Source organism: Camellia sinensis, chromosome 13 (genome assembly GCF_055761805.1).
Source record: "Camellia sinensis isolate YWXY chromosome 13, ASM5576180v1, whole genome shotgun sequence".
Classification (NCBI taxonomy): Eukaryota; Viridiplantae; Streptophyta; class Magnoliopsida; order Ericales; family Theaceae; genus Camellia; species Camellia sinensis.
In genome coordinates this window covers 8,398,517-8,421,425 of record NC_138973.1, presented here as the reverse complement: position 1 = coordinate 8,421,425, position 22,909 = coordinate 8,398,517, and the positions used below count along the sequence as shown (strand labels likewise).

Here is a 22,909-nt window from a genome sequence, read left to right as displayed (position 1 = left end):
CTAAAAAAAATATTCTTATGCATTTTGTAGGAAGCAGTTTCTTCACCAAAACGTGCCTCAAGATTAGATAAAGATGAAGTCCACTTAGAGGAAACCCCCAAGACGAATTCCAAGAGAAAGCGTACGCCTGGGAAAGAGAGAGTAAGTATTCTCAACCCCATTGGCATGGTTCATTTTCTATCAGTCGGCATATTTTGATTTTTGGTTTATATTATAATAAAATCTAATGCATGCTCTAGGAAAGTGCCTACCATGTGGTGCACCCACCCATAGATTGCATTTTATTTTATTCTGTTTTGTCATTTCATATGCAAGAATGCAACATCATCAGGATTTTCACTATTCTCTTTGTGGTACTTTGGTCTCTTCTTCCTTTCGTCTGTAAAAGAGTGACATAACTTCAAAAAATAAAATAAAATAAAATAAAAAAAATGTAGTAAGAAAATCTGAAGGGCTGATTACTTGGACTCTGTTTGCCTTTACACTTTAACAATGAAAATTCTTTTTGTTTGTGCAATGGTGCAATTAATCACTGTGTGGTCCTGATGTGGGATGTGTTTGGCCTTTCCTTTTCATATGCTGCCCACATGTAAGTTCGTCGGTGCGTGGGTGCCTGTGGTTTGTTGTGTGTGGTGGAGTTGGACCGGATCCTATTTAGCAGTTTAGAAAGTGATTGTGTTTTTTGGTCATGGGTGATGTGCCTCTATGGGGATTAGCCTTGATGACTCTAAATGGGTAGGAACGTGCTGTTCGTAAAACCACCTATACCTCCCTCTCCCAATGGGGGAAAAAAAGAACAACAATTATGTTAATGCCTTGTAATTTTTAAATAACCATGGCATTATTTTCATCAAAAGTATTTTAACCTGTCCTCCATTCTTGTACAAAGCTTCTTCAGAAGTCCATCACCTTTCATTTATTTATTTTTTAATTTTTTGTTGCAATGTTTTTGCATAACTACATTGTCATCATGATAATTGGTAATGACTCTGTGAAGATATGATGTTGGGGCATGAGATCAACATCTCTTTGCTCTTGCCCCGTCTATTTTTATCTGTTCTTTATTTTTCTTCTTTCTTTGAAAAGGTAAGGTTTTTGTTTGTTGGAGTTGATGCGTAGTTTTAATTTAGGGAAGGAAAAGTAAAGTATTTTTGGGGATATGTAGTGCTTAGCCCTTTAAAATCTTTGAGAGAACCAATAAAGGGGATAGAGGGAGAGAAAGAGGCAATGGACATGAGATGGAAGATCACGTAACACACTTGAACTGATTGAACAGGACAAAGCTCAGCCTTGCATTGTAAAACTGAATCTTATTCTAAGCTTAAAAAGAGAGGTCAAATTGAGCTATTGCTGAACTTGCTTGGGCTTGAGTTTGTGTTTCATTTTTGGTGGACTGACGTATGCTACAATTGGGTTTGTGTGATATCAGTATTACTTGCTCTAGTTGTTTTTATGGTGTTTAACTCTTGTGTACTTCTTGAATCAATTTCTGTTATCATTTGTACTTTTTGAACCGATTCTGATAAGTTGTCTATTGTTTCATTTCAGGCATCTGATGCTATAGAGTATGACAGTAACCTAATTGGTAAAAAGGTTAAGGTTTGGTGGCCAGATGATGACATGTAAGTGCTTCCATTAGGTTGTATAGTTATATTGGTCACTGATAAGTACTAGCTGAAGTCCTTACATTTTAACTAATGAATCTTCCTTTATTTTTTCTCTCGCATGATACCTTGTCTTTTATGTTGTAATTTTTGCCTTCCTTTTAGTGGTTGCGTTTTTATTTTTTATTTTTTTAAGGGGGAATTACAGTAAACCCCCATAACAACATTTGAATCCCAGTTCAGCTTAATGATATGTTGATCTAGTAGGTATTGTGGAGTTATCTGTTTCATATATATATATATATAACTGCACGATCACCTAAAAGCTTGTTTTACATATCTATCCATATAATTATCTGAGCTTCATTGTATAAGAAAAGTTGGTTGTTTTGTATATATATCTGTAAAATCATATATGATCCTAAGCATTGTTTATTTTACTTTTCACATGCTATATGGTTTTCCTTCTGAGAGAGTATGGCCTTCAGGATCATTAAAGGTTGTATGTGTTACGCCTTATACACCTTTACTGTGATCCTTGCGATGCTTGACTGGGCTTCCTGGGGGTCGAATATTTTCCCGAGTAATTATTGCATATCTTTACGACTTAATGAGAATAATATGGTCATTGGTCAGAATACATTATTCCCGCTTTAACATTAAAACACAAAGAAGAAAGTGTTTGCGCCATGGTTCAAAGTGGTATGCTATAGACCATATATTTGGATATTGTTGGTGTAATTTCTAGTGTTGCATTAGTCGCTAAACAAAGTATGTGATAATATCATTGTAATTTCTTATTCTACCTTGATGAAGTTTTGGGGTAGTTTAAGATTTATTTTCTTTTATTCAGTTATTTATTATATTTGGGTTGGAGTAAATTTAATGGGATTATGTTTTAGACTATCACTCTCTGGATTGGTGACAACACCTAAGCTAGTGGAATTAGGGTGTATACTCCCTATATGAACAAAACCCTTTTATTATTTCAGGGACAGTTGATTGAAGAGAAAAAAATCCCTGATGGCTGGTTCTCTCCTTTCCCTCTATTTTCCCGTCTCATCTCTGCATCTCTATCCCCTTTTTTTTTATAACTGTGTATCCGGGCCAGCTTAAGTGCACCTCGACTAATCCCGGTGGACCAATCCCACCGCCCACTTGTGGGGGCTCCATTTAAAGCCAGAGTGAGCGCCCTATATGGATTGGCCTCGAAGAGCTTATTGTAACTAGTGAGTAGTGAAATTGAGACCTGGAAGGAGCACATCCCCAGGTCCCAAGTTGTGCCACTAGGCCAACCCCTTGAGGTTTTTGCATATCTGCAGTTTCTTTTCCTATATTTTCTTCTCCTCTTTGTTAGCTTCTTCTTCTTTGTGTCTGCTTCTCTTCTTTCTTTTCTTCTTCCGATTTGGATGTTCCAATATTATTATCCTGACGCCTTGTGCCACAATGCAACATTGAGTTCTTGGTTCTTGTAGCTGGCCAAAGGCCATGAAGGGTGGTGAAGTTTGGCGCCAAATTTGGAAAACAACCACTGTATTTCTTGCAAAAGGTCAGTATCCAAGCTTGGACAAGTTGGAACTGATTGTAAGTTCTTTGGCAAGTAACTAGGTCGGGCATCCAGAGCAAGCCCAAAAGAAACAATAGGTTGATCAACTTCATTTTTCCACATTACGTACCCAACACAAGATTTTTGAGATTTCTTTATATAAATCCATTCATATTTATAATGGTGGTGCAGGTGGTGGGTACGGGAATTAATTCGAAGTGGTTGGGAGTGCTTCTTTCATGTATTAGTACCACTCATATCACTGTCATGCCTCCAATATGAAGAATCATCTATGATGAAAGTTATCCATAAAATGTGAGTGAGAGAGAGAGAGAGAGGAATTATAGTATATTGGGGCACAGAGAAAAAAATTTCAAAAACATGTGGGGGGTGCAAGTAATTCTTGCAAGTGTGACTTGCATCCCTCCATATTTGTGTGATAAAATTTTTTCTATCCCACTAGAATGTAATTCCCCCTAGAAATTATAGAGTACTAAGGCATTTCGATAGACTTTGATAGTGACTATTCGTAAAATTAACAAATTAATGCTATAGTTTGTTTATAAAAGATATATTTCGTGAGAAGTAACAATTAGAAAGTTTCAAAATTCTCATATTTCCAATATGTTCATGTAATTATATGCTAACAGTGAGGCATGTAATTCTCATATTCATGTAGGTCACAACCTAGGCACTTTTCATTTTAGGAAAAGAATTTATATCTATACTTATCGTCCACAAATTTAAAATTCAAACACTGCATAAGTAATCTGACTTTACACTGTGAAAATTCAAAACCAAGAAATAAAGTCTAGTTTTAATTAAGGACATACAAAATATTACTTCTATTCCAACTTAATTCATTCATAGAATAAAAATCAATGACATTAGTCCACATCTCCGTATAATAACCCTCACTCTATGAAGCACGGACACCTCTCCGAGGGCTCCGTACCAGTGTCGGACACGTGTCGGACACGGACACGCGTCGGACACGCGGCGGACACGTGTCCGACACGCACTAGAGAGTGTCCAATTTTTTTTTTTTTTTTTTTTTTTTTTTTTTTTTTTTTTCTGAAGCCGGACACGTCCAGGACACGTTATGGACACTTTCGGACACGCACGGGGCCAATTTCAGAATTTACAAAACATTTTTAGGGTCAATTTCAGAATTTATAAAATATTTTTGGGGTCAATCTGTAAAAAAGCAAAAAAAATTCTGTTTGCCCTAAATCAAAAGCCCTAAATCGATCTAAGAGGTTAGTAGAGAACAAAAAGAGAAAGAGAGAAGACAGATAACAGAGGAGAAAGACAACCTGGTCGCTCGTCAGTCGCTCGTCCGTCGCTCGTCATCGGTCGTCGCTCGTCGTCGCTCCTCAGCCGTCGCTCGTCGTCGTAAGGTACACCTTCTTCTTCCTTCCTCAGCTTCGGTCTTCTTCCTTCTTCTTCTGGTCTTCGCCAGTCGATGTTTCTCTCTCTCTCTGTCTGTCGAGGTCTCCTCTCTCTCTCTCTCTCTGAGTCTTCTTCTGGTCTTCTCCTCCGTCTTCGACTTCGGTCTTCTATTTTTTTTTCTATTATTTCAGAATATATATATATATATATATATATTTATTAACAACTTCGGTCTTCTTCTTTTTTTTTTTTTCTATTATTTCAGAATATATATATATATATTTATTAATTAGTTTTGTTAATAAGTCTTTTTTTATAATATGTATTTATTTCAGAATATATATATATATATATATTTATTAATTAGTTTTGTTAATATTTCTTAGTTTTGTTAATATATATATATATATATATTTTATTAATTTTTTTAATTTTAATAATAATGTGTGTTTATTAATTATGTTATTTCAGTGTTATTTTAATTATTTTTTAATAATTTTATGACATATAATAAATAAAATTAATTATATATATTGAACGTGTCCCCAGCGTGTCGTGTCCCCCATTTTTTGAAAATTTGCGTGTCGGCGTGTCCGTGTCGTGTCCGTGTCGTGTCGCGTGTCCGTGTCCGTGCTTCATAGCCCTCACTGTTTGTTGTACTTTTTTGAGGATTCAAAATATATATATATATATATATAGGAGAATAACTTGAGCATTTCCACACGCACACAAAAAAAAAAAAAAAAAACCCTAATTTTCAATCGATATGGGATTGGCAAATTTTATGATGATATATAGCATTTAATATCGTAAGCTACCCCAACTGCTTCTCATTAACTTTGGTTTCATTTAGACAAGTAAGAAATTTGAAATGAAAGAATTTAAGGTTAATCTTTACAGAATTAGAAGGAGGTCAGTAGAGTAAAGGGGTCCAACACATTGAATTGTGAGAATGAAGTCATCACCTTAAAGAGAATTAGGAGGAGGTCAGTAGAGTAGAGGGGTCCAACACATTGAATTGTGAGAATAAAGTCATCTCCAACATTCTTTATGAAGCCTTACTGCTACCCTCTTTCGGTTGAAGATGTTCTTTGCATTTGAAATATGGTGTCAGTCAGGATCTTTAAAACACACTGTTTGCAAACTTACCTCTTCATCTGGAGAAGTGGTGGTCATTGCTTGCTATTTTAAAGTCTTGAATGTGATTGATGTATAACTTTTGTTTGTGCAATATTTGGAAAGACAATATGAGAGATTTCAATTGGTGATTGGTGTGGACTGATCTCGAAGTGCATTTAATAACTCTTTCTTTATGTGGTTTGAAGAGGAAAATGGAAAAGAAAGAGAAGGCAAAGGAAATAAAAAATAATAAATAGAAAGTTTAAATTTGTGGATGATAAGTATGTAAGAATTTATGTATTATTGATTTATTGATTGATAGATACAAGATTGATGTATTGATATTTTTTACAAGATGGTGAGGTACTAATTATATAGGAGACGATTGGGGAGTAGGTGAGTGTGTGTGGTAGGTGAGTTGAGTGGAGGTGGTAGGTGATGATATATTCTAACAGCCCCCCGCAAACTCAAGGAGGATAGAAACTAACCAACTTGAGTTTGAAGAGAGGAACAAAAACAAGAAAATACATAAAAATAAAAAAGGATAGGAGACACTGTATGGTCGTGTCAGACCATTGGTGAAGACACTGAATGGTGGTGTCATAACGTTGTAGAGAACACTGTATGGTGGTGTCAGACCGATGTAGAAGACAGTTTATGGGGTCATGTCGGACCGTTGTAGAAGACAGTTTATGGGGTCATGTCGGACCGTTGGTGAAGACAATGTAGAAACTAACCGGAATCTATGTCGGGACAGTTTACAGAGTCTTGTCGGACCCTTGTAGAAACTAACCGGAATCTATGTCGGGACAGTTTACAGAGTCTTGTCGGACCCTTGTAGAAACTAACCGGAATCTATGTCGGGACAGTTTACAGAGTCTTGTCGGACCCATAAAGGAGCTAACCGGAATTAAATGTCGGGACAGTTTACAGAGTCTTGTCGGACCCATAAAGGAGCTAACCGGAATCAATGTCGGGACAGTTTACAGAGTCTTGTCGGACCCATTAAAAAATCGCATCCTCAAAAGGTGCGCTCAATTTTGTAAAAAAGGCGTGCCATCAAAAGGCGTGCCCAATTCATCAAAAGGTGTGCCGGACATGATGGCGAGGCACGTGGGCGCCTTGGCTTGCGTGCCCGTTTGTCGGCTAGTGGCAAGAGGCGCGCGATGCGCGTGGCTGGCCCTGGCTATTTAAAACAAGGTTGAGGCGAAGGCTGTGCATACGAGTCTGAAACCTCTGAACGCTCGGAGAGCTTGTCTCTGCAAATCTTGAAACACCCGGAAACCAACCCTTCTCTGAAACACTTAGCAACTCAAAAACATGGCCTCTTCTTCCCGTCCAGTTACCCAGAACCTGCTCACGCTCTTTCCAGAACTGAACGAGCCCACAAGAGAAATAACTGGTGCGGTGGCCAGTGAACCGCAACCAAACACCTCTGGTTTTGCTCCATTGAACTTTCCGATGCGGTCGGTGGAGCAAAAAATGGCGATGCAAACTGATATTGAGGCTAATCAGTATACTCTGAAGTCATGCGTGGAAACCATGACGGCGGTCACAAATTTGTCGAACCGGCTGCAGAGTAGGTCAAATGAGGTGCAGCATTTAAACTCCCAGCTGGCTCTGCTCCAACGCATGTATAAGGATGCGCGAGCAGAGATTAGCGTGCTAAGGGCAGAAAACAAGGAGCTGAAGCGGAAGGCCACCGTAATGTTCCGATTTGGAGGGCCGCCATATGCTGCAGTGGAGGAGCAGGGAGTAGTGATCATGCCCAGTGGAGTGGGAAACACGGAGGCAACGCCGGTAAGGGCCGCCCAGGACGGAGGCAAAAAGAAAAGACTGGCGGCAGAGTAGAGAAGAAGTGAGGTCGATGTGTGGCCGCTGCAGAAAAGAAAACAAAGCTTTGGTTGTTGTTGTTGTTTTTTTTTTTTTTTTTTTTTTTTTTTGTGTGTGTAAAAATATGATCGGAGTGGATCCCGGAGAGGAATAAAATACGGGTGTTTGGCAAAGTTGTAAATGGTTTGATTTGTTTTTTTTTTTTTGTTTTTTTGTTTTTTTGTTTTTTTGTTTTTTTGTTTTTTTTTTTTTTTTTTGCTTGTTTAATAAAAAAATATATATATAGATATATAAAAAAAAAAGTGGGGAACAATATGATGTCTGAGAGTATCAATGAAGGTTTAGAATAAAAAATAAAATTTGATGAAAAAAATAAAGGGGGCGGTTGCTGTTCAAAAAAAAAAAAAAAAAAAACAATGGAGGAAAATAAATATAAAAACAAAGAAAAGAAAGTGGGGCACTTGAGGATGTTTTTGAAAAGAATATAAAAACAAAGAAAAGAAAATGGGGCACTTGAGGATGTTTTTGAAAAGAAGAGATGAAATCACGTGGGAAGCTTTGCTGTTCAAAGAAGGAGTAAAATAATAGAAAAGAAAAAGAAAGTGAGGGAGAGATTCGAAAAAGATGAGTGGGTGAGTCTTTAGAGAGAGAAACCGTCTCCCCCCTCCGCCAATGGGTGTGTGTGTAGGAATCTGAAAATTATCAATAGCTATTTAATTACCGGGTTCTAAATGTAAAGAAACCAGGAATAAAAAAGCTTTTGCCTCCACATAAAGACGAAGCAAAGATCACTCCTCCATGCGATTTTCCTCTGATTGCTGAGAAGAAACCATGACTGTCTTCGGTAAAATAAGAGAAGGTTCCGGTTGGAGGGCTGCAGGAGCCCTGATCATGTCGATGCTCTGCTTAAGCTCCTTTGCTGCCTCCTTCGGTTCCTTGGATCTCTTTCCCTTAAACCTATTTTCATGATGTCTGGTTTCTGTCATATCGCTCCGGCCTATTTCGCTTCCTCTCAAACTCAAAGGTTGAATCCTGTGTCATATCCTTTCCATGCAGTCTCCTATAAGCCTTGGTCCACTTAACTTTACGAGGATTCCTCTTCATCTTAAAGTTCTTGTGACATTTAGATCGACAAAATCGGAAAATCTGCGCGTCATTCCTAACAAACTGAATACCATGCCCAGGATATACAGTAGAGGAACAGAACCAGCATTTTTCCAATCTCATGGCGGCTTTGGGTTACAAAATCCTCTGTTCCCGCTTTGAAGCGCTGTTCTTGTTGCTGCGTCGCTAGACGCCCGAGAGCGAAGAGCACGAAGCGAACGAGGGAGAGAGAGCCGGATCTGATCGGAGACAAGGCGGCGGTGCGGTGGCGGAGGCGGTTCGACGAGTGGACTATGTTTTTGGATGCGTAAGTTAAGGCTTTGCCCGTATATGGACTATGTTTTTGGAAATGAGACAGAGGCAAGAACCTTTTCAAAAGTTCATGGCTGGGAGACAGAGAATGTCGAGGAGATAGCTTGGAAAATTTCCAAATGGCCAAAGGCATCTGGAACACACAAGAGGATTACTGTGATTACTCAAGGTGCAGATCCAGTCGTTGTTGCTGACGATGGGAAGATCAAACTGTTCCCTGTGATATTGTTACCTAAAGAGAAACTCGTTGATACCAACGGAGCAGGGAGGAGGTTTGAATTGGGTGAGATCCGGCGGGCGGTCAAGGCAAGGTTGCCGCCCGCCGGAAGGCGAAGAACACCAAGATCTTTAACCTTGCTCTGATACCATGTAAGAATTTATGTATTATTGATTTATTGATTGATAGATACAAGATTGATGTATTGATATTTTTTACAAGATGGTGAGGTACTAATTATATAGGAGACGATTGGGGAGTAGGTGAGTGTGTGTGGTAGGTGAGTTGAGTGGAGGTGGTAGGTGATGATATATTCTAACAAAGTATAGATATAAATTCTTTTCCTAAAATGAATAGTGCCTAGGTTGTGACCTCCATGAGTATGAGAATTACACACCTCACTGTTAGCATATAATTGCATGAACATATTGGAAATATTGGAATTTTGAAACATTCTAATTGTCACTTCTCCTTAGGAAAGGTTTCTTTTATAAAACAAACTATAACATCGATTTGTTAATTTTATGAATAGTCACTATCAAAGTCTATCGAAATGCCTTATGGCCTCGTTTGTTTTCAGAGGTAGAATGGAGGGGATTCATAGTGAGAGAATTAATAGTGAGGGAATTAAGTAAAATTGTATTTGTTTTGATGATAGTTGTTAGTGTAGGAATTGTTAAATTATTTTTATATAAAATAATAAAACAATTAAAAAAATATAAAAAATTAAACATTAATGTTTATAAAAAAATTCTCAATATGTAAAAAATAAAAAAATTTCTAATCCCCTCATTATTTTTCTAATATCACTTCTACCTCCTCCACATCCCAATCCTCTTTCCAACTTCCATCTTAATCCCTTTTCTTCATCCTAATCCCTTCCCCAACTCTACAAACAAACACAACACTAAATAATCCAACCTCCATCCAAATCCCCTCCCATCTATTACACCCCAAAACAAACGGGGCCTAAGACTATAATTTTTAGGGGGAATTACATTCCCGTGGGACAAGAAATTCATTTTTCACAAACATGGAGGGGTGCAAGTCACACTTGCATCTCTATAGCTTTTAACTTGCACCCATTACAGAATCACTTGCACCCCACATGATTTTGTAATTTTTTTATTGGCGTGCCACTGTGCTATAATTCCTTCTAATTTCTACACTTCAATTCTCTCGCTCTCTCTCTCTTTCACACACACACACATTTTATGGATGACTTTTATCATAGACGATTTTTCATATTGGAGGCATGACCTTAGTTGCAGGAATCGCGCAATCAGGTGACGAATCTCCGTGAGAAACGCGATTCCGCGTTTCTTAGAAAGAAACGTGTAAGAATCGCGTTTCTGTAGAGAGAGAAACGCGATCCTGTCCTAGATAGGATCGTTGGTGGCTATAAACAAAAACCCTAACTGAGAGAAAGAGGAGAAAGAAGGTGAAGAACCTGAAAGTCGTCTGGGTATGTCCTGCTTCTTCGCTTCGTTTTTCTTCTCTCTCTGGCAGATCGTCTCTCTCTCTCGCTCTCGCAGATCGTCTCTGGCAGATCGTCTCTCTGGCAGATCGTCTCTCGCAGTTCGCCTCTCTCTCTCGATCTCGCAGATCTGCTCCTTCTTGTCGATCGTCATCGTCTCCTTCGTCTTTTGCCTTCTCGCAGTTCATCTTTCACTCTCTCTCTGGCCACCGTTATCTGATTCTAAGTAATATACTAATATATAAATAAGATAAAACATATATAATATATAAAACATATATAATATATATCATATATATTATTCTAAGTAATATATAAATAATATATATAATATATTATATGATTATATATATTAATATATATATTTAAAAATAAAAATAAAAATATTAACACATTATTATTTTATATATATCATATATATACATATATATATGAGTATATATTATACATATTAATAAAAAAACACAAACAAATATATATAAAATAAAAAAAAAATTAACAATAACACATTATTTAAAAATATAATAAATAAAAAAATAATTAATGTGTATTAAAATAAAAATATTTATAAAAAAATTTCTAACGTGTATTAAAAAAAATATATATATATATATATATATAGTACCGCTCCCCGAGGCGCTCCCAACTTAAGAAACTTCTATCGGCTCACGCTTCCCCGCTCCCGCTCCCGCCCCCGCTTCCGCCCCCGCTCCCGCTTCGTGCAACTAAGGGCATGACAATGATACGAGTTGTACTAATACATGAAAGAAGCACTTCCAACCACTTCGAATTAATTCCCGTACCCACTACCACCATGCACCACCATTATAAATATAAATGGATTAATATAAAGAAATCTCAAAAATCTTGTGTTGGGTACGTAGTGTGGAAAAGTGAAGTTGATCAACCTAGTGTTTCTTTTGGGCTTGCTCTGGATGCCCGACCCAGTTACTTGCCAAAGAACTTACAATCAGTTCCTACTTGTCCAAGCTTGGATACCGACCTTTTGCAAGAAATACAGTGGTTGTTTTCCGAATTTGGCACCAAACTTCACCCTTCATGGCCTTTGGCCAGCTACAAGAATCGTGAACTCTCAGTGTTGAATTGTGGCAAAATACGTTAGGATTATTATATTGGAGCCGAGGAAATAAAATCCTTTCTAAATTAAATTAAAATTGTTGTTGTGCTTCATTTCTCCAAGTGTTGCAAATTTGATTTGATTTGATTGATTATTATTAAGGCCAGGGCATGGCCGAACATTATTATTGGCAAAAGAGATTCACAGCTATGGCAGAATCAGTGGGACAAACATGGGATTTGTTGTTTGTCCAGAATGACGAAAATGGATTACTTTTTGAGTGTAATCCAAGAAAGAAATAGGATTGACTTGCTCAGCATCCTAAGCAATGCCAACATAGTAGCGCACTCTGATGTATCATATAACAAGCTTGATTTCGAAAATGCTCTTACTCAGTTCACTGGAGTGGGAAATAGCATTTACATTTCATGCTATGCTCTTAACAACACGAATTTGCAATTGTTTGAGATTTACACTTGTCTCGACTACCTTGCAACCCAAGTGATTCCTTGTCCAGTAATTACCAAACAAAGGGGTTGTACCGGGAGCATTGTATTTCTCCCATAGTAGTAGCACTTTATGTGGGAATAATTAGTGTGCTTGATGAACACGACAGTGTTTTATTAAAATAAATATTTGACATTGACTGTAGCTTTTTCTGCACTCAGACATCCTTTTCCAATATTTGCTCATTTCGATTTTTTCTATGTTGGTTGGTTCAGAAACTTGGTTGAAACAGAACATGGAGTACTATATATAATTATCTGATCTCTGCATATCATCATGTGGCTGAGTTTGTTCTTGATTTGTTTCTTCTATGAAGAAGAAAGGAACTACAAAATCATTTGACAGATAAATATATATAAATTACAATTAACATAGCATGCTATGTTGGTTCATTCAATTTTTTCTTTGCTAGATTCATTAATTGTTTATTAACTTGAAATTGCAAAATTTTCTTAGTTTCAATAGATTGTGAATTTTCTATTGTAGAAATGTCTACAACACCCCAAATGATAAAATGGCCCCAGAACCAATCCACTCCCGGAAGAAATGGAATAGTGATGAAAATTCTCCAAAAGCTACAAAAGGGTTCAGAAAGCTTGTCTTGTTTGGTCAGAAAACCCAGACTGGAACACGCCAACAAATTGAACCTATGGATCCTAGTTGATTCTTATGTGCCAAATGCTTATTTTTAACCACCATTTCATAATTCCTCTGGTTAAGATTAGGAATGAGAGGAAAGCCTACCCAATGAATTGGTTAATTGTCCAGCCAGTGCTTGCCCTGTGGCTGCTGAATGAAAAAGGCTAGATAGCTCCAACTCATAATAAGGCATTTTGTGTTGCTTCCATGGAATCATTTTGTAAGTTATCTCTGATTTCGAGAAAGTTGTGAGTTGTGTAATCCTTTTGTTGGTGTACCCTGTGAATTTGGATTGATTTACCTCGTGAATCTGTTTGTATCATTTGTTACCTTTGTTCATGTTATGTTTATTTTGTATTGAAAACCCTGTAATGTTCCATTTTTCGATACAGTTTTTTTCTTTGCAAATTATCAGACACTGTTGAAGAATTTCTCTTATATTATATTGGGATTGCATTGCATTTTGGTTGAGTTGCGGTAGCCCCATGTTGTTATTTGTATTTTTTGAGCAAAGCGCAGGTCATTGCATAGTTTGTTGCGTGGACATGGTTTGAACCAATCATGCCAATAAACTCAAAGCCATCTTTCTGCTGCTAATCCGGTTGTCTTTTGATCTTCTGTCCTCCTCTGCTACTGGTGTTTCTCGTCTCACTTTTATCCTCCTCCGCTGCTGTCTGTCTTTTTTCCTGTTTTTATTCTCCTTCACCTTTTTTATTGTTGCTACTGACCCTCCCTTTTCTTCTCTCCTGTTTCTGTTGCTGACATCTATCCCTCCCCTCTACAATTGCTGGTTTCTTCCCTTTCCAGTCACTTATTCTCCCTTTGTTTGAAGTCAAACTCCATTATTTGTAATTGTTGATTGTTACTTAATGATAGTTGAATTTAGTTTTGTTAATTGGTTGCTCTCAAAATATCTGAGCTTGGCTGTATTATTTTGTACTGCTGGTTTGTTATCTGTTTGAGATATTACACCCGCTGCGTTTGGGAGTTTGGGCTTAATTTACGAGGTTCTCTATTTGAATTATTGTAATTCATGTTTTGAAAACCTATGGCTGCATCACTATATTTCGGTGTAGTTATCTCTAACAATTCCATATGAACTTGCATTGTTTATAACTCCTTTGTTACTTGCAGGTTTTATGAAGGTGTTATTGATAGTTTTGATCCTGTAAAAAAGAAACATAAGGTTAGTTTGCTTGTATATACTAGGTTCCAATTTTGTGCATGATTACTATGTAGGTTTCACTTGCATATGCTATGCTTTACATGTCAGTGTTATGCATGTGCGGCTGATTGTTCCTAGTTAGTTATTCTTTCCATTCTTGAACAGGTCTCATATACAGATGGTGATGAAGAGATATTAAATCTTAGAGATGAAACATGGGAGTTAGTTAGTGGTAACTCTGAGTCAGATGGGGTGGGTAATTGGCTGATTCATATTTTGGTTCTTATACTTTTTCCCTATGTTCTTTATTAAGGATGATATATTTTGTTGGCAGGAACAAGCAGCTGAATGCCAAAGCCCTGATCCTTCCTCTGACATGTATGTGTTGCTTTTTGTTGATTGTAAATTTTTTAGTTCAGAAGATGTCACATTATTCTTTGAACTTGAGATATTCCAAAGCCAAATAACTGAAATTTAATAGCTGGATGGATGTTAGTGAAGTCAGAAATCTGGATGCAACTTTTCCATTTTCTTATTTTTTCGCATATGCTATTTTCTGATGAAAAATAGCCTTTGTATTTCATGTCAATGCCAATTGCCAAATGATTAATCTGACTTTAAGATATTTTTTAGTGTGTTGTTTGAGCTAACTGATAATTCAGGTATAGATATTAATCAGGTTCAGACATGTACCTTTAGGGCCCGTTGGGTAACCTTTTGTTTTTTGGGTTTGTGCGGTTCACAACCAATTCTTATAACTAGTTCTTAACATAACGAATTCTGATATGAACTGGTTTCAAAAAGGAGAAGACTATATATAATTGAGTTTTTGTAATACAAGATATATTTGAAGTTGATAGGGGCGGAGAGAGATGGCATGAAGATGGAAAATAAAATGATGAAGATTTATTTCTATTCATCGGCAATGCTTGGTAATGATATAGGGAAACAATAATTTGAGATTCTCATTTTTGTTCTTTAATGACGTATGGAAACCTTATTGGAGGCTTGGGACAAGAGCATTAGTGGAGACTAGTTTCGCTAAAAATGAGGAGAGAGGAGCATTTGGTAGGGATGTGATCGAGAAGAGATTGTAAGTCTTCAATCAATGACCTACAGTTGATAGTCAGTGGTTTTCATCACCAAGGACTTGAAAGCTGAGTGATTGATAATGTCATTTGCTTGAGTAAGTTGCCCACAATGGTCATCATCAGCGTTGCAGGCAGGCGGTTGCTGCCTTGTTATTCAGCAATTTTTCAGTTTGCTGCCACAATGGGTAGCGACTTTTTAGTTTACTGAGAGGTGTTGTTGATAAGCATTGAAGGAAAAAATAAGGGGGGGGGGGGAATTGGATCTTTACTTTGGGTGGGACGTGTATTGCATGTTTTTAATCGCAACTAATTTATTTTTTGATCATGTATTATGACAATTTACATCGATATTGGTTGGGGCTAAGTTGTGCATTGGGAGTTATTTTGGAGCTTGACAGTGGGTATTAAGTTTGTATTTGATCGCGAATTGGCTATTATATTTTGCTTTATTTTCGTACTTCATCAATACCATAAATGCAATTAGTTCATTGAGGGTCTTTCAAATTATGTTGCTTGTTAGTTGATAATAACCAAAGACGGAAAGTTTGGGTTCTAATTTTTTTCAATGATTGCTTGCCACCATGTCGTCCCCCAAGAACTTAAGTAATAATATGAATTTCATAATGGGTTAGGTAGGTAACATTCCTTCATTGCTCTTAAAATTTGTGAAACCCTATCTTTATTGTGTGACTGTGACAGTAATTTAATATAAATAGATGAAATAAACCTGGAAAGGATTTTTTTTGGCTAAATTGAATTTTAAATATATTGTTATTGTTTTTGCATTTACTACATGGTTCACTGAAAGAAAAATAGGAAATATAAAAAAATGCTCATTTAGCAGGGACTCACTGTCAGTGTATAGTTCCAAGAAAGACAGTTGGCAACAGATGAATTATAATTTTAGTGTGAATTCTAAAATAAGTGACAAACATGGATAAAATTGGAATATATTTGTTCTAAGTGGTGACACAACCATGATTTTATCATCAACATGCTTGTAGGTGCAATGTTGCTTGATTGTGAGATCAGTTAGGCCTCGTTTAGGAACAAGTTTTTTTAGTAACTTTTTGGCTTTTTGGCGAAACTATGATGTAAAAAAAACTAGTATGTTTAGGATGACTTTTTAGTTTTTTACGAAAAGATGTACAAAAAGTAGAGAGAAAAGGGAATCTTTGACTTTTTGGTATAGGTTGTTGGTTTTTTGGTTTTTTTAGTGACTTTTTGACTAAAAAGTGATGTTGCCAAACGAGGCCTTATTCTAGAAGGGGAGATGGTTCTAGGATTGTCTGCCGTAATTTTGCTTCATGTGTTTTTTGAGAATTTAGTTGGGTATTTGTGTTGTATGGTTTATTCTATTGTACTGTATACAAATAAAATACAAAGAAATTAATATAAAAGCGCCAGATTGCATTTGTTCGATTGATTTGTAGAGTGTAAATTCATGTGCTCATAAATGGTTTAAACTTTTATAATGCTTCCTTGGGTATGACTTGCGAATTTCAAGTTTGTAAAATCCAGATGTGGAGACAACTTCTCCAAATGCCCTTAAATGTTGGAATAGTGTATTAAGGAAGACATGCAACCAACTTTGTACCACTGGAAAAACTATGTTAAATGTTAAGGTGAATTAAACTCACCTCCCCTGAGGTTTAGGTAAAATACAATTAGTCCCATACTTTTGATATAATTACATTGACCTCCCTTAAGGGGCTAATTGTATTTTTCCCAAACTTCAAGGGAGGTGAGTGTAATTTACCCTCAGTGTTATGGAGAACCTAGCTAATGTTATAGTCCGACAACTTTTTTGGAACAAAATTTCGAAGTTGATTTTCTGCTGGCAAAAAAGGAAAAATATTCAATCTGTGTCTGTGTCGCTTAAATATAGTGAAGTCACATCTTGCATGATAAATCTGTGGGCATTAATTGGAAGTATTTTTTTCCTTTTGATATTAATTGGCTGATGTTATTGGCTGGAGCATAATCGAAATCGATCGATTTTTTAGGGGGTGGATGAACCTGTGGCTCATATGAAGAATAGGCTTTTGATGATTTTGTATAGTTGGGTTTTGGAAAGTGTCTCGGGATTTGTTTTCGTTTGTGGACTTTATAGATACTCTTCATGTTTAGGGTGGATTTTTTGTGTTGATTTTTTTCCTCTGCATTTGATAGCATCATCTTGATGCTTTTCGATTAATAATATTGTATTTTATTTTTCCCCACAAAAATGGTTGGCTGATGTTATGTGTAGTTTGTTTTATGCTGTAATATATTGTTGAGAAATCTTCTTCTAGTTAGATCAGGGGAAGAATTTATGTCTCAAGCTATTGTTCTTTCTTCTATTTACATTCCGTGAAATTTTCGTCTCTATGAGAAGAATCTGTATGAGCTTTGGAGGTTTACAATTTTTTGCCTATGTAGTGATCTGGTGCGTTACTTAAACCATAAATTTGTATGTTTTCCTTCTGTTTATGGGTTAGGGAACCAGTAGATGGCCATTTTCATTTTGGTTTTCCTTTTGCATTGTAAGACCAAAGTATTAAGATTTCATTTGCATATTGTTACTTCTTTGTACCTTGAGGCTTAACACTCTTTATATTTTTCACCTTTTTCATGAAATTTATGTTTTCAGTGCTCTTGGGTTACTGAATATAACAAGTTTATGTGATGTAAGCTCTTCAGATGTAATTGAAATGGACCCTAGATATGAAAAATGACAGAGAATAGATTGATGTAGCTGAACAAAAACTACTTAGTTAAGGGTTTGCTGTGCAGTTGCCATAGTTTTAGAAATGTTGACTAGTTTTCACATTGCTCATTAATTTTATAAAATAGTTGGTAATGGTAACGTTGTTTTAAAACAGGATAAAATAGGTAAGTTGCATGTAATACTCACTTTTGTCCCTGAATATCAGGTGGTTGTAATTTGGTTGTCCATAGTTTTGTTTTGCTTCTAGAAGCTCTGTGTCCTCTCATGTCGCAGGACTGGAAATAAGGAAGGTGAAATTTTTTGAAGGAAACCTATCTAGTTAGTCTGCTTTTTTATTTTATCTTTAAGTATTCCTTTCTAGGTATGGTGTTGGTGGTTAGCATGGGATGAATATTTGTAGAGATGGTAGTATAATTGTTTGGATGAAACCTGTTCTGGTTACTTTACTTTATGACGTAGCTTTGTGAAACACAAATTTCTGGTACTGGTGCTGCTGCTGCTGACTCTGGTGTAGGACAGTATCTACAAAAGCTTTTAGATTGGCCAGATATGTGATACCACAAATTTCTATTGGTGGTGATAACTGTGGCATATGATTTCATTTTCTTTTATTTATTATATGCATTTGATTTGTTTACATTGTGTAAGAGAGGCATATTTGCATTTCAGACTTTGTTGAGTTTGGAACACTTGCAATGCAATGAAGATAGTTTGGTCCTTTTCTTTTATGCTTTTTATGTTTCATTTGAATTTTTACCTGCTTTCATTTCTTGAAGTGGTTTGGTGAGAGTTTTGACTTTCCTGAATGCATTGTTGTCGTTGCATCATATATAAATTTTTTATCCTTATTATTGGATAAATTTTAATACTTGTCTTGAAGTTTTTTCGTAGTTCTAGTGATTTCTTTCTTGCTTATTGTTTTCTCGCTTCTCTGTTTTAACTTTTCTTGTGGGTACTTATGAAATTAGGTTGTCAGCCCTGTATATAGCCCTATATTTCACTGGCTTACTAACTTGTTTTCTTCTACCAGGCACAAAAAGAAGAAAGCGAAAACAAACCCTGAACCATCAGCTAAGCAAGGAAAGAGGGAGGGTTCACGGTTTGTAACTTTCCTAGAGTCATTTCTTGCTGTATTATTTGTGTTAATTCCTGAAAAAAAAAATGTTGACATTGTATTTGCAACTGGTTGCCAGAGGTGGAGAAGCTTCCTCCAGCAAATCGAAAGGAGCTGCTACAAAATCTGGTCGTAAATCAAAGGATGACACTAAAGTCGATGGAAAATTGAAGGACAACACCTCCAAGTCCGGTGCTAAATCCAAGGATAATTCTCAGAAAAGCAGTGGCAAATCTGTTGTTGATGCCTCCAAAACAACTGGCAAATCCAAAGACGTCAATGCTAGCACACCAAAGTCCAGCATCAAGTTCAAGCTGGATAGCCCAAGAGCTGCCACCAAAGACACCCCAAAAACAACCACCAAAGACACTCCGAAAACTGCCACAAAATCTAAGGGTAAAGCCTCCAAAAGTGGGAACAAATCTAATGCTAATGGTTCTGGCAAGGCAAAAGCTGGTTCAGCAAAGGTAAAAGAAACCGAGGGAAAAGAAAAGTCGACTGAGACAGTGAAAACACCAAAAAGCGCAAAGGGGAAGTCACCGGATACGTTGAAGGGGCAAGAAACTGGTGCGAAGAGTGGAAAGAAGCGGAGAAGAGGAGGAGCAAAAAGCTGATGGTTTGCGCATTAGCTGCTTTCATCGGCGGTGTTTTGTTTGCTGGTTGCAGTAGAGTAAGCCATGCATTTGTTAGATTTTGTCTGCTTTGAGGTATTTTGAAAATCATGGCTAGGAGTTGTTATAAATAGTCTCCTCTTGGTTTGGTTGTTTAGTTTTATGGTAGTAGTGGTAGGGTTTAAACTAGTGTTTATATACTCATGCTCTTACTTATTTTAAATGAAATTCCTGTTATTTTTTCGGTAAACTACATCAGAAAGTGTTTTCAGGAGGTTAGCTTCTGCTTATAAAAAAAAGGGGTCAAGTGTGGATAATTCCTACGTAGTCAGATTTGGGGAAAATGGTTGAAAATGGCTCCTATTCTTACTGTGCAGCCTGCCTTCTAAATGCATTTTTTAATTTTTTGGTTGAACAGACTTTATTTTGTTGCTGTAGATTTCTACATGTGTCCGTGCTTGTGGGGCAGCTGAAAGCATAGTATGGAGTTTGGTTTGTCTCTCTGTAGAGTCTGAGCCCTAGTCCAAACCATTTGGGGGGCTGTTTGGAACCTGAATAATGAACCCTAGGTCTGGTCAGGTCTACTGTTGTACTTTCTTTCTATTAAGTTGAAGCTTGCGACAACCTGAAACTTCAGTAGAAACTGTTTCATCCCCACCATAGATGACTCCTAGGGTTATGTGTGTGCTACATTTAACCTTATTTATTTAGGCTACTACCTTCAGTGTGGATTCTATGTTCATGTTTTGTGTTTTTATCGACTCTGGCATAGTAGCAAATATTTTGTAATTTTAGTGATTGTGGCAACATAATTATTTGGCTCCGAGTTTGGTCCTTTTCCAATTTCCATGAAGCTAGTCTCCTCTTTGTTTGTTGTTGCTTGAAAATTTTAAAATTAAAATTTTATTATATTAATATCTTGGTATTACAAAGTAGGGTAGGGGAAGTTAAACCGCCAACCCAATCTCCAATCTCTATTAAGAGTTTTTTTATTTTTTATTTATTTTTAAGATTCATATTAGACCATCTCTAACGATTAAGCAAATGTATCACTAAATTTGAATTTGGTGAAAAAGTATATCTTTTTTGGCTCCAATAATTTTATCAAATTGATATCAGTCTCAAATTTTCACCAAATTGAAGTTCTGTTGCATTTTTCAGCAAATTATTGTTTTGCGTAGCCGTTGAGTGTAGATCCACCGGATGACCAGTCGGACGTCCTCTCGGATGACCATCTCAAGTAAAATTTTGTGAAAATTTTACACTGGGAGGTCGACCTCTCAGTCGGGCACCTCTTTGTTTTCTCAATAAAAAAAAATATAGGAGAAGAGAGAAAGATCAACAGTATACCTCAATAGCAAAGCTGAAGAAGAAATAAAAAATCAACCAAACAAACACATATAAGTCTCCGTAATGATATATAATCAAAAACCCAGAAGCAGAAATTTCATTAAATCGGAAATCGATAAACAAAAATTGAATCTTTCTTCATACTTCTATAAATTTTCACTCAAGTTTGATGCAGTGAAGAGAGAGGAGGAAGGGGTTGATGCTAGTATGATAAAAATGGTTTGTCTATAAAGGAATTATAAAGAGGGAAATAGAGTGAGTGAAATTTTTTGAATTGTTTCAGAACAATTCCAACACAACACAACATTCCCAATTGTTTGAAAACCAATTTTTTCATTTTTTTTGCATTGACTGGTTGACTGCCCGGTCGACCGATAGTTTGATGAAAAGTGAAATTTCTTCGTTGGAGCAGGCGATATTAAATAGAGGAAATCGTTTTTTTTTTTTAATACTCAGATTTGATGAAAAATTTGATGAACCATTGAAGGCACTCTTAAGAGTGTTGAAGTGATGCCATCATGTCCAAATCATTGGTGACATAGGCATTTTTCTTAAAGAATAACACAATTTTCATTTGGATAATTCTTGAGTGTGCAAGGCATATGAGATGTCATTTACTTAATGTATTTTTGTGATTTAAGTTGCATGTTTTTGTGAGAGCTTATGACATATTTTTATGGATTAATTTATATGAATTTTTGTGAAGTTATGTGATTTTGTAAGGTGACTTGCGTATGTTAGTGAGAATTCATGTCAAATTGTGATTTTTCAAGTTTTTATGCATTAACTTATGTGAATTTGTGTTTAACTTGCGTGATTTTATGAGGTAATTTATATATATTTGTAAGAATTTATGTCAAGTTGTGATTTCTCAAATTTTTATAAATTAATTTACGCAAATTTGTATTTAGATTATGCGATTTTACAAAATAACCTACGTATTTTTGTAAGAATTTATGCAAATTTACATGCCTCTTGCATAATTTTTTCCTCAACCTCAATTCAATCACTTATACCCCTATAGCAGGGCAGCACGCTAGACAAAGCCCTAGAGGGGCAAGGTTAAAATGGTAAAAGGAAAATGCTATGGATTCCAAATAATTTATCAAATTTTCTATCAAACCTCTCACATGAGTGTGAAATCTACATAAATCTACATATATGTGGGTCTCACACCCATGTGAAAGATTTAATAAAAAATTTGATAAATCATTTGGGTCATAACCCATGGTAAAATGGGTAATGCAGCAGGTGTGAAGGAACTCAAGGGAGGACAAAGGACCTAGGTTTTGATAGTTGTTGAAACTGAAAAGTCCAATTCCCTTTGGATGATTGCTATTTTATCTCAAAATGTGTCCTGTAGTGTACTTTGCTTGGTCAAAAATTGCAGCACTAGTGCGTTGCTACTTTGTTCTTTAATCAAAGCATTTGGGTTTTAGATATAGCATATAACTAGAACTTTCATCTTTCACTTTTTTAAAGTCTCAACTACCATAAAGGTGTATTTGATTTTTGATTTAATGAGTAATGAGTAATGAGTAATGAGTAAAGAGGAGAGAATTTTTTTTTTTTTTTTTGAATGAAGTATTAATTAATTGAATTTTTTGGTAAACTCTATCGGTAGTTTAGTTTGTGTATTGTGTCAATTTAATTATTAAAATTTTAATTGCATTAATGCTATCCTTGAATTGTTCATATCATGTCATTTAATGCAATTGATAACGTCTATTTAAAAAGTAGACCGAAAGCAAATGACAACTTAGTGCATTCACTCTCTTGAAAAGAATTGTAGGGTTGACGTCTAATTAGAGAAATTCATTTCCTTTTAAATGAATTATTGTCTTTGATCTCTATCTAGTTTATTAACGGATTTTATAAATTACACAATACGAAATATTAAAAGTCTAATCCAATTGGCCAGAACATATATATACCTCTCTAGGAAATTAATAGTTTGAATTTTTCCACCTACGTGTGAGTCTCAATTCTTAGTCATCATCTATTATATTTATTCAGACTTTTCTCTCCTACTTTGGAATG

General features: G+C 36.1%; 1 protein-coding gene and 1 pseudogene across 6 annotated transcripts in view; one reads left to right on the top strand and one right to left on the bottom strand.

The window, feature by feature from the left end:
* The window catches only part of LOC114323750 (sister chromatid cohesion protein PDS5 homolog C), a 33,886-nt gene extending 14,117 nt beyond the window's left edge, over positions 1–19,769 (top strand). For 5 of the 6 annotated variants that reach the window (XM_028271412.2, XM_028271411.2, XM_082901372.1 and 2 more), the window contains 7 exons: positions 31–141; positions 1,549–1,622; positions 13,963–14,014; positions 14,159–14,245; positions 14,328–14,371; positions 18,825–18,893; positions 18,988–19,769. In XM_028271412.2, the coding sequence (XP_028127213.1) occupies positions 31–141; positions 1,549–1,622; positions 13,963–14,014; positions 14,159–14,245; positions 14,328–14,371; positions 18,825–18,893; positions 18,988–19,522 (972 nt within the window). In that variant the 3' untranslated portion in view covers positions 19,523–19,769. Of the gene's footprint in view, positions 1–30; positions 142–1,548; positions 1,623–12,675; positions 13,049–13,962; positions 14,015–14,158; positions 14,246–14,327; positions 14,372–18,824; positions 18,894–18,987 lie in introns of all 6 variants that reach the window. The other variant, XR_014348234.1, reaches the window with a different exon arrangement.
* LOC145805929 (putative ribosome biogenesis protein RLP24 pseudogene) lies at positions 8,166–8,850 on the bottom strand (annotated as a pseudogene).
* Positions 19,770–22,909: the final 3,140 nt, after the last annotated feature.